The sequence below is a fragment of the Gavialis gangeticus genome, unplaced genomic scaffold (assembly GCF_001723915.1).
Source record: "Gavialis gangeticus isolate Ggan-Ray unplaced genomic scaffold, GavGan_comp1, whole genome shotgun sequence".
In the NCBI taxonomy this organism is placed as follows: Eukaryota; Metazoa; Chordata; order Crocodylia; family Gavialidae; genus Gavialis; species Gavialis gangeticus.
In genome coordinates, this window is record NW_017728995.1 from 6,719,421 (window position 1) to 6,730,199 (window position 10,779).

Sequence of the window (10,779 nt, forward strand, 5' to 3'; positions counted from 1 at the left end):
GATGACCCCTCCTTTCCATTGGGAGTAAGCCTCCTTTTTGGCAAGGAGACATTCCCGGATGTTTTTAGTGAGCCATGGAGGCTTATATGCTCTCCTGCCCCCTTTGACCCTCCTGGGGATTACCTTCCTCTGGGCTTGGAGGATCGTCTCCTTAAGGAGCGACCACTCCCCTTGGACACCCGGCTCCCCTCCCCTCTGAGTCTTCAGCGCTTCTCCAACTATCCTCCTTAGCTCGTTGAAGTTCGCCCTCCTAAAATCTAGGGCCACCACCTGACTGCTTGCCTTTGCTACCTTGCGCTGAATGGTGAATTCTAGCAGGCAGTGGTCACTGTCGCCCAGGGGGTCAAGCACCCGCAGCCCCCTCACATCTACTACCTCAGCATGGACTGCTTGGTAGTCATGCTAATAGCAAAAGGAAATCATAAATGAGGAGCCCCATGTATTGCTCCATAAATGTGCAAGCACAAATAGGAACTTGTGCTTTTGAGTGGGCACCCATCTACAAAAGTATGTTATATTTGCTTTTATATGCAGATTTGTGCATATGTAAATGCAGGCAAATTTTGCAGGACACATATAGAGACTACTTTAAAAATCTGGCCCAGAAACTGATTAAACACACTCAATAGCAGCAACATTCAGAAAACTAGCATTAAAAAAAAAAAAAAAAAAAAAAAAAAAAAAAAAAAAAAAAAAAAAAAAAAAAAAAAAAAAAAAAAAAAAAAAAAAAAAAAAAAAAAAAAAAAAAAAAAGCAAAGCAAAGTTCATGTTAAGAAAAATAAAATACACTCTGTGGGTCAGATCCCTCCTGAATATATTATATCCTCTGCTTGGATACACTTTGCCTTCTTATCCTTGAACTCATTGCTGCAATGATAATGGGATGGGGAAAAAAATCATTCTGGCCGGCACAGAAAATTCAGGCAGACAGATAAAGCAGTTGGTGTTCCCAACTCAGACTTTTAACCTCACTCCAACAGCTACCAAAGCTCATTTCATCCAAGATGTCAGAGGACTTGAATCCAGACAGAATAACAGTTTGAACTAGTCAGAGCTTGATTTTTACAGCTTCTGACCTCCTATGCCACTCTTACTTATGCCAAGAGCTGAGGGTCCTCAGCATCTCTGTAATAGATCAGGCTATACATTCAGATTTATGTAATATTTTCAAGCTTTTGCCCATACCAGAGTCTCTTTTAAAAGCATTATACACAGGGGTAACAGATGCAGATAAGTTTACAAAACTGGTCCAGAGAGACATGAGCTGTTGTAAGCAACAGCCTACCTTGTCAGAGGCTATTACCTTGCATGGAACGGTATACTCTGTGCCAGTTTACAGCTGATACCATCTGTGACAGTCAGAGCAAGTGAAATAAAGTGAAATAAAGCTGATCTAGCACAACTTTCTCTCACGCCCTTCTCACAACACTGTCTGGTTGGACTTCCTAGGGATGACGCACTCCATGGCACATTGTGGAAAGAATCTGGGCTATCCATTGCCAACACCTGCTGAAGCCACTGCAAAGAAAATATTTCTGTTTGCCCTATGTCAGTGCCTTTGGAAAGTAACATTAACCCAGCAAGCCATACCTTGTGCAACTCTACTGTTGTTAATGAAAATGCAGCATGGGTAAATATTGCTCAGTGTATTTCAATCTAAATTTATTTTTCACATTATTTACTTTCTAGTTTGGTTAAGTACACGTATTAGCAGGAAAACGTTAAAATCTTTACTATGGACACTTTATACCTCCATCTTGGAGAAAAATAACAATTCAAATTTGTCAGATTAATATATTTTCTTGAGACAAATGTTCTTTTCGGAAATTAAAACTTTTATGAAAGAAATGTATATGGAAAAAATCATTCATGACTTTCTAGCTGTTAGTCACAATTGAAAGTTAATTTCTTTACACTCCTCCATACTCTTTTTCCCCACTGAAAACAACAGAATGCATGACCTTTGTCAAACACATTTTACTTGGCTATTTTTCCTTTTTCCTTTTGTTGTTCTGAATCATTTCTACCCTCCTCCAACCTTGGGAAAAAATTCTAGGGTGGTAAAAGGAAAAATGCAATTCTGTAAACTTTCCAAATTTGGAGAAGTTTTGAAAAGTGAAGAAAGAAAAATAATGTTTTTTAAATGGAGAAACATCCATCACTTGATTGCATTGAGTGGCAATATGGGAAAAATGTAGGGGAAGAGAATTTTTTTTTTTAATTTCAAACATTTAAAAAATATTTAGGGAAGGAATTTTAAAAACAACCTTTAAATTGTTCCACTTTCAGATCCTGCAAACAAGGGAACGGCTTTGACCTTGACATTTTTTGACAGACTCAAATAATAAAAGAGACAGTTAACTTTCATAGAGGTGGATAGTGCAGCAAGAAAAAAATACATTATTTTACATGTAGAGATTTTAAAAATGAAGAAAGAGAGAGAAAAGGCAGCAAAATGTAGCCGTGGTTGGTTTTTGATCATACAAATGACAGCACATAAAAATAGTGGATAGTTTGCAAATGTTATTGTCTGGAATAGATTTGAAAGTTGTTTATCCATTTTGACAAAAGGATAAAATGAAATACACTAACAATAGCACTATATGCACATGGATATTTTAGTCTGTGTTGGATCACTTTGAAAAGATAAAGTCAGAAAGAGCTTTGAACACTACATTTTATTACATAACTGCTTTACTTTGAGCAGAGGTTAATATTCTAAATTGGCTGCATTTGAAACAGAGGGAGAAAAAATGTAAATGTGCACATGAGGAAAGATGTTACCCAGCTACTTCTGCATTCCTGTGTGTGTGTGTGTGTGTGTGTGTGTGTAGTTCTTCATATGCTAACAAATGTGCAAGTAGTTATATCATTTCCATCCATGTCCAGAGGAACCTTTCTTGCCAGCTGATATCACTTGCCTTTGGAAAGATGTTCACTTCTCAGGATTTGGATTCTCATGGGTTGCTCTGAGCCATCTGTTGCCAACAGTAATTGCACAGGGGCCCAATTCTGCAGCCTTTGCAGTAAGTGCTCCCAGAACCATCAACACCACCGATACCAGAGACTACTCCGATGAGTAAGGGCTGCAGAACTGGGACCTAGGTTTGTTCTTAACACTTTGTTCAGTTCTGTATTAAACTGCTGGTCAGGCCACAGCTGGAGTATTGTGTCCAGTTCTGTGCACCCCATTTCAAGAGGGATGTGGACAACATGGAGAGGGTCCAGAGGAGGGCCACCCGCATGATCCGGGGACAACAGGGCAGACCCTACAGTGAGAGACTGCGGGACCTGAACCTATTCAGCCTCCACAAGAGAAGGCTGAGGGGGGACCTGGTGACCGTCTATAAACTCACTAGGGGGGACCAGAAGGGTTTGGGGGAGACGCTGTTTCCCCTAGCGCCCGCTGGCATAACAAGGAGTAATGGGCACAAGTTGATGGAGAGGAGGTATAGATTGGACATCCGCAAAAACTACTTCACAGTTAGGGCGGCTAGGAGCTGGAACCAACTTCCAAGGGAAGTGGTGCTGGCCCCTACCCTGGGGGTCTTTAAGAAGAGGCTGGATGCCTACCTGGCTGGACTCATTTGAGTCCCGTTTTTTGTTTTGGGGTTTTGTTGTTCTCCCGCCCTGGCGGGGGGTCGGGCTAGAAGATCTACTAGGTCCCTTCCAACCCTTAATCTATGAAACTAGGATGAAGAATTTTTGCTTTTCAAATGCCGGCATGAAAGTTCAGCATTAGATACACCAACAGTCTTACAGATAAGTCGTTGCTTCTCTGCTTTCCCTTTCTTTAGCTTGTGCGACAGCTACATTGATGCACTGAAGCCACTCTTCAGCATTTTTCTCATCTTTGGCCTTGAAAACATACGTTTTATTGTCAGTGAAGATTTCAAAGGCTCGAGGAAGGCTGCGATCCCTGCGCTTTTTGGCCACCACCTTTACACTCTGTACCTTGCTGAGTTCAATAGGGCAGTCATCTGGATCGTCTTTCTGGAATATAGAAGGAGGTGTGGGGGAGAACAGAAATAAGTTCAAAGGGTAAACTTTTACTGATCTTACAAAACAGCTTGGGTTCATAGGTTAGACTGTGCCATCCTTACTCATGTTGGTGAGCTCATTTTCAATTGAGTCAGACTGAGTTTGATACTCTAGTCCCACAGAAATTCAGTAGATTCATCCATAAAATCTATTCAAGTTCTGCACTGAAAACCAAACCTGCATTTTTCAGTGCTGTTTAGAGGATGCAAACCATCATTAGGCCTGAGTACTCTTGAACTTTAGGGAAGTTCATGTTCTATCTTGGAAACTCAGACCATGTCTAATACAAACAAGTTACTGTTTCCATTACAGGCTCCCATTTACACTGGGCGTGAACTCTGGTTGGTGAGGGAAGTAAGATTTTGGTACCTGAGGCACATTTTTGTGGATGGGGCATACCATGGTTTTCATGGAGTTCCAGGATGTGGCAAACAGTATGTTCATGCCTTTCAGGTTTTGGCTTTCCTTTGCCTCCCTTTCACCCGCTGGCCATATAATTGATTGCACAGAGCAAATAGTGTTAGCATAGTTCATTTTAAAGGGGAAAAGGGTAGTGACAAGCCTACAGGAATAATCCAGGAACAGCCAGCTGGCTATTTCACAATACTTCTTTTGTGTTTGGTTTATATTTTTAAATCTGTAGTGAGGTAAAAATCAAAACATCCACATAATACCAGTCCTTGTTTAACAATGCCAGGGGTTTGGGGCCGAAATTTTAGTTCTAAACCACACAAACATCTTCCAGTTCAAATAACTAACACAAACACCAGATGTAGCAGGACACAAATACAAAATGTTGATTGAACTAGGTATAACCTATGACAGTGCAGCTCACCAGTGTTTACCCCATTGTAAGCTGATGCAGTGATCCTTCTCATGACCTGATCCCAGAAGTCTCAATGACTCAATGGAAATCCAGGGGTGGAGGTCCTGTAGCAGTGGACCCCACAGGATGCCAGGTTGTGATGGTATCTTTTAAATCTTTATTTTTTCTTATTTTCAATTGTTTGGCTTATGCTAAATATTGATTTTATGTTATTTTGCATTCAAATCTAAACATTTATTTTAAATAAAAAGACAAAATAATGGTGTATACATTTTTCACTGGTAGCATGTCAAATCATATGTGTAAATCAGTCCTCACAATGGCAGCTCACTCCCTATTGCTGATGTTCATTTCTATTTTAAGAATCCCAGACACCAATCATTTCCCATGAGCTGATCATTTACTCAGACATCCATGTCTAAAACGTGTGTGTGTGTGTGTGTGTGTGTGTGTGTGTGTGTGTGTGTGTGTGTGTGTGTCTCTCTGCAGGTGCTTGTGTTCATCCAATTTCTCCAGGAGTTGGAACCACACTGGTGTTTTCCACAAATGTTAAGCAAAAAGATAAACCTATTAATGTTGTCTGCTCCCATTGCAGGGGTTCCATGCAAGATGCTGTAAAATTACATCTGGCAGGGTGTGTCTACACATGCATTTGATCCAGGACCAGTTTACTTCAGAGTAAACCATTTGCAAGTAAACGCTCCCGGGCAGGCATTTACACATGCAGAGATGTGGGAGCAGATTTGCAGCAAATCTGCTAATAGCAGCAAATCTGCTTCTGTGTCCTGGGTCCCTGCAATGAGCCCCTGCTACCTGCCACCAGGGGGAGCTCTAGGTTCCCCATAGGTGCTAGCCCAGGGACTGGCAGGGAGCACTGGGCCAGGAGACAGCTGTTTCCTGGCCAGGGCTGGGACACTGCACCCTCCCCCTGGGGAACTGCCTGCTGCATGGCTGGGACATCAGCATCAGCATCTCTATCCAATATTTCTTTGGTTCATGATGTGTGTGGCAGGCTGTCCAGTTGTTAGCTTAAGTCCGAAGGGCTCAGGTTCCATTGGTAGAGGTAATTTTTCCTTCCTCACCAATCAGGGGAAGGCAGAAGGAAGGCAGCCCCAGTCTGACCCAGTGGTGAAGTGCAGAGAGGACCTGAGAGGGAACTAATCCCTCAGGCTTCCTCATTGGTCCATTCCCAATCTGGGGTGGGGCCTCCAGAGGGAATAAAAGCCTGCATGCCAAGCACATGAGCAGCTTTTGGCAAGGGACAACAAAGATAGGGCTTGAGAAGAGTTGGTAGAGCGGACCAATGGGGCAGAGCAATTGCCCCAGAAGCGCCCAGAAGATGCCTCTGCCGAATGGGGAGCAGCAAGCCATTGTGTCCCAGCCCCGCCGTGCAGAGAGCTGCAGTGTCAGTGCACAGATCGGTGCAAGGAGGGCTCAGGAGTGGATGGGACCTCAGCAATTGCACAAGGCAGCATGAGTCCCAAACCCTGCACGAAGCAGGAGCTCTCGGTGCATGAATTGCTGCACAGGGCTTGCGGAGCCAAAGGGACTGCTGTGGCTGCACAAGGCAGCATGGGACCCCAACTCTGCACAAGCCCTCAGTGCCCGGATTGGTGTACAGGATCTGATGGGACTCCAGGACTGCACGAGGCAGCTCAGGTCCCCGATTCTGTGAGCGGCAGAGGTCCCATGGTGCACAAACTGGTGAACAGGGCTGGTAGAGCAGACAAGGACCACAGAGGCTGCATGAGGCAGTGTGGATACCCTACCCTGCATGAGGCAGGAGCCAGGCCATCGGTGCATGGATTGATGCACAGGGCCATATTGCTGACGGGATGCTGCGACTGTACAAAGTGGCATGGGTTCCCATTCCTGTCCTAGGCAGGTGCCCCTTCAGAGCACAGGGTGGTGCACAGGGCTGAGAGCTGACAGGAGCTGACAGGATGCTGAAGGCTGCATGAGGAAGTGCGGGTCCCTGTCCCTGCATGAGGCACGTGCCCCTTTGGTGCACAGGGCAGTGCACGGGGCTGAGAGAGGGGTGACAGACCTCATGGCTGCATGAGGCAGCTAGGGCCTTCCTGCTGTGAGTGGTGACCGGATGGGTCAAGCACCCCAGTGAGGGAGGACAACCCACCTCCAACCCACAGATAGAGACAAGCCCAACCCTCCAAAAGCTGCTGGGAGTCGAGAGTTACCTGGGAAGAGATTCCCACAGGGAGTAGAGACCTTCCCCACTTTAGGTGATCAATAAGAAGCCCTGAGGAGAGAGGACAATTCACCTTTGGGCTTAGAGAGGAGTCTAGGGGCCCTGTTTGTTAAGGGTGGTTTTCATGGTTATGGGCCCTTCCTAGTTCAGTGACATAGGAGAGGGTAATGATGTTCTTTTAGGTAACAGGATCCTTCCCTGGGTGCCATTTCTTCTTTGGGCACAGCTGCTGTGCCATTGCTGTGGTTTGGTTCCTTATGTTGTTGGGATTCTTGTTGTAACCCTGGGTCCTTATTGTTATATTAGGGAAAGATTGTAAGCTGTTCTATATCTGAACTCACTGTATGGGTTATCTGTATATGTATATATGTGTATCTCATTTAATGTAACCTTATTGTGTATGTTCAGTTATTGCCCCATCACTGCTAGATCTTCCTGTCATTGATTTGTTGATTAACCTGTGTTTTATCATTGAGTGCCACTTTGTCTGCTGCCTGAAGGGCCCTGTTGAGGGGGCAGGGGCTGCAAACTAATCATAAGGCCACAGAGGATTAGTCATGTGCCTGAGTTCAGGGTTAAAAAGAGCTATTGCCTGTGTAAACCTCTATCTGTAAATAACATTTGTATAGATAGATAGATGTATGTAAATTCATGGTTATAAGTTTTTTATTATGTTGTATCATTAAACCTGTAAATAGTTAAATATCACTGGGTGCCCTTGGTCTCTGCTCTTTTCTGCTCTGCTCTGCTCTGCTCTGCTCTGTAGGAAAAGGAGGTGAGCTGGCTTATAGCTAGGCAGCCGTGCTCCCACAGCATACATGCACCCACTGACATCCTTTCAACTGGAGGCTATTATCAGCATCTGCTAAATTTAGATGTGAGATTCCCAATTCAGACACCATTTGTCTGAAACACTCCCATGAGACTTGTAAATCTTCATCTCCAACGCTGTTTTTAGGTGCATAAGAATCAAACACTTTCTGAAATATCTGCCCCCTTAACATGGTACTCAGCCAGTTATTCTATTTGCCTACAACTACTATTAATAAAAATGTTATAGTCATTACTAATAGGCACCCTTGAAGCAAAGGAATATATATGCAAGCCTGTAGCACCTAGCTTCTCTCTAGGAGCAGCCTCTCCAGAACAGATTTGAGGCACGTTGGTGCAGCAGCCCAAGTAAGCATTTACTCTTGTTCTTATGCTGTACTCAAGCTGGGGTTATAGAGAGGACTTGAGTCTACAGAAATCTCATGCCAGTAACTTTGGTTGGCTCTAATTTCAGCAAAAAAAGTGTACAAGTAACAGAATACAACATGAATATTTAACAAATATGTATACCTGCATGTGCCTACCTGTCTTCAGGTAGCTGAAAACCTGCCTGCTCCTCTGAATAAACATTCAATATATTGCATTCAGTTTTAAAACAGCTCAGAAGTCTTGATTTAACCAGTTAAAAAGAGGTATATTAATCTGCATGAATGATACAGCTGAGCAAAAGATGCCACTTAACAATCTGATATGCTAGCTTTGCCTGTCTGCCAAACAACATACATTTTGTGCATTAACAAAAGAGACCACCAGTGAAACAAGTCTATGGGGATAACTGTCATGCAATAATCACATCCCAAGGGGAACGGAGCTATTCTGATGTGCCTTATACCTTGCTATGGTCAGGGAGCTAATTATTTTCCATTATATCAAATACATGCTTTATAACACGTTAGAAAGTTGCTAGAAAGTTGTTAGAAAAATAGTAGAAAGTGTACCAGTGTTCTGACAAACATTTAAAAAGTAAACGTCTGCATACTGCAGACAGTAAAATGGATTGTTCATAAATATGTACTTAAATTGTCTTTGAAAATGTAATAGACACATGAGAAAAATCACCAGAAGAGCAGGAAGATGCCATTTTATGAATTCCTTGCTTTCTGAAGGACTTTGCAGTCCCATTAAAAGGCTGATTTCATTGTAACCCTATTACCTCCATAAAAGAAGGAGATCTAGGCAATCCTTTTAGAAGCTTGAAGTGTTTGTCTTTACTTCTATGAAGATAATGTCTATTTCAGTGGTCTCCAAACTTTTTTGACCGCACACCCCCATCAGTTAAAAATTTTTGAGCACGCACCCCCAATATATGTATATTTATTGGGGGCACCACTGAGGGCGCCACTGTCAACCCCTCCGCGTTGTGGAACTTCCACTCTTCCCTCAGGATACCTCGCATACCATACGTGACACGTGACCATCTGACATACGGACCGAGTGAGGGTGCCAGTGTCAATCTGTATATTAAATATTAGTAAAGCTTAATTTCTTTCTTATTTTTTAGATAAAAAAACAAATATAAATAGAAGTTCTAATATTTTCTTCCCGCACCCCAAAGGATTGTCTTGCACACCCCCTGGGGTGCACACACCCCACTTTGGAGACCACTGGTCTATTTAACGAAAAAATTAAGCTTTAGGGCCAAATTTTCAGCCAACCACTGATAACAAGCTGCTGTATATCATCTCTGACAGGGTTCCTGACATTAAACAAAAAGGCAATTTTACATGGTTTTTGGTAATTTTTATTGTCAAGGGCTAAAAAAGCAAGTTTCTGATGACTTTGTGAAGCAGTAAGTACAAAAGGCTGAAGTTAGTTTTGCAATATTTGCTACCCCATATCAATTTTTTCTCTGAGTTATATACTCTATATATCCCAGGTGACTCCACAAAAATATCAGGGTGGTTACTCTGAGTCTATTCACTGATAGAGAGGAGAATAGATTTAGCCCTCTTTGCATTGCTATCTCATTTTGAGCAATGCTTCATATTTCCTATCTCATGATTATTATAATGCTGTTTATTGATGTTAAGCATGAAAAGTGGACCAATTTTTTTTGCAAAAACAAAAGCAAATAGTTATTTTGTGAGACATATTAATTAAGCTGTTTTTTCAAAATGTGCTGAGTACCTTCTCTTTAATAATTATACCCCTTTAAAGTCTAGCACTCAAAAAATACTTGACTATGATGAATTCTTTGTTGCTGTCATCCTCCATGTTTTTTAATAGCCAGACCTGTACAGAATTTAAATGTTTACTTATCCTTAAATTTCCTTGCTCAACAAAATAAAGATTTCCTAGCTAAAACTGAAAGGCAATTTTTAATTTGATTCAGTTCCTTATGAAGGAATAGTGAAGCAATAGTCTTCCACTAATTTAATTAAAATGTGACCCTTGGAGGGACTGCACTCTTACAGGTCATTGATTAGTGGGTCTCAAAGGGATTATAGAAGCTGATGTGCCAAATTGTGCCCCTGTTACGTGAGGCATTCGTCAATGGAAGCTGCATCCTTGTTTCAGAGGGCAGGATTGGAGTCAGTGTTTAGAGTGGGATTTTCTAAAGCATTTGTCAGAAGCAGTTGCCAATGACTTCAACAAGAGTAGTCAGGCCAATCTTGAGTGCATCTGAAAAATCTCAGCCTTTGTCTCCGTGGGAAAGACGTAAAATTCCAATTGCTTATATCTTCACTTAGCAAACCCATAGCTAAAGTTAACAATGTGGTGAAAGGTAAATAAGGAATAAGTGTAGTCTTAAGAAGCCAAAGAGATGGTGGTGTTGGGTAAAAAAATGAACATACCAAATTGATTTCCCTTTAACTTACAGATTTTCCTTTGCGAAAGAGAAGCTGGTTGCCAGCAAGAGTGAAATAGCGAGTTT

The 10,779-nt window shown here is 42.3% G+C and overlaps 1 protein-coding gene across 3 annotated transcripts in view; it reads right to left on the reverse strand.

The window, feature by feature from the left end:
- Window positions 1-1,635: 1,635 nt before the first annotated feature.
- VEPH1 (ventricular zone expressed PH domain containing 1) overlaps window positions 1,636-10,779 on the reverse strand; it is a 248,560-nt gene continuing 239,416 nt past the window's right edge. For 2 of the 3 annotated variants that reach the window (XM_019503200.1, XM_019503194.1), the window contains 2 exons: window positions 3,691-3,993; window positions 1,636-3,141 (listed from right to left, as the gene is read on the reverse strand). In XM_019503200.1, coding sequence (XP_019358745.1) covers window positions 3,757-3,993 — 237 coding nt within the window. In that variant the 3' untranslated portion in view covers window positions 1,636-3,141; window positions 3,691-3,756. The remainder of the gene's footprint in view (window positions 3,142-3,690; window positions 3,994-10,779) is intronic. The other variant, XM_019503193.1, reaches the window with a different exon arrangement.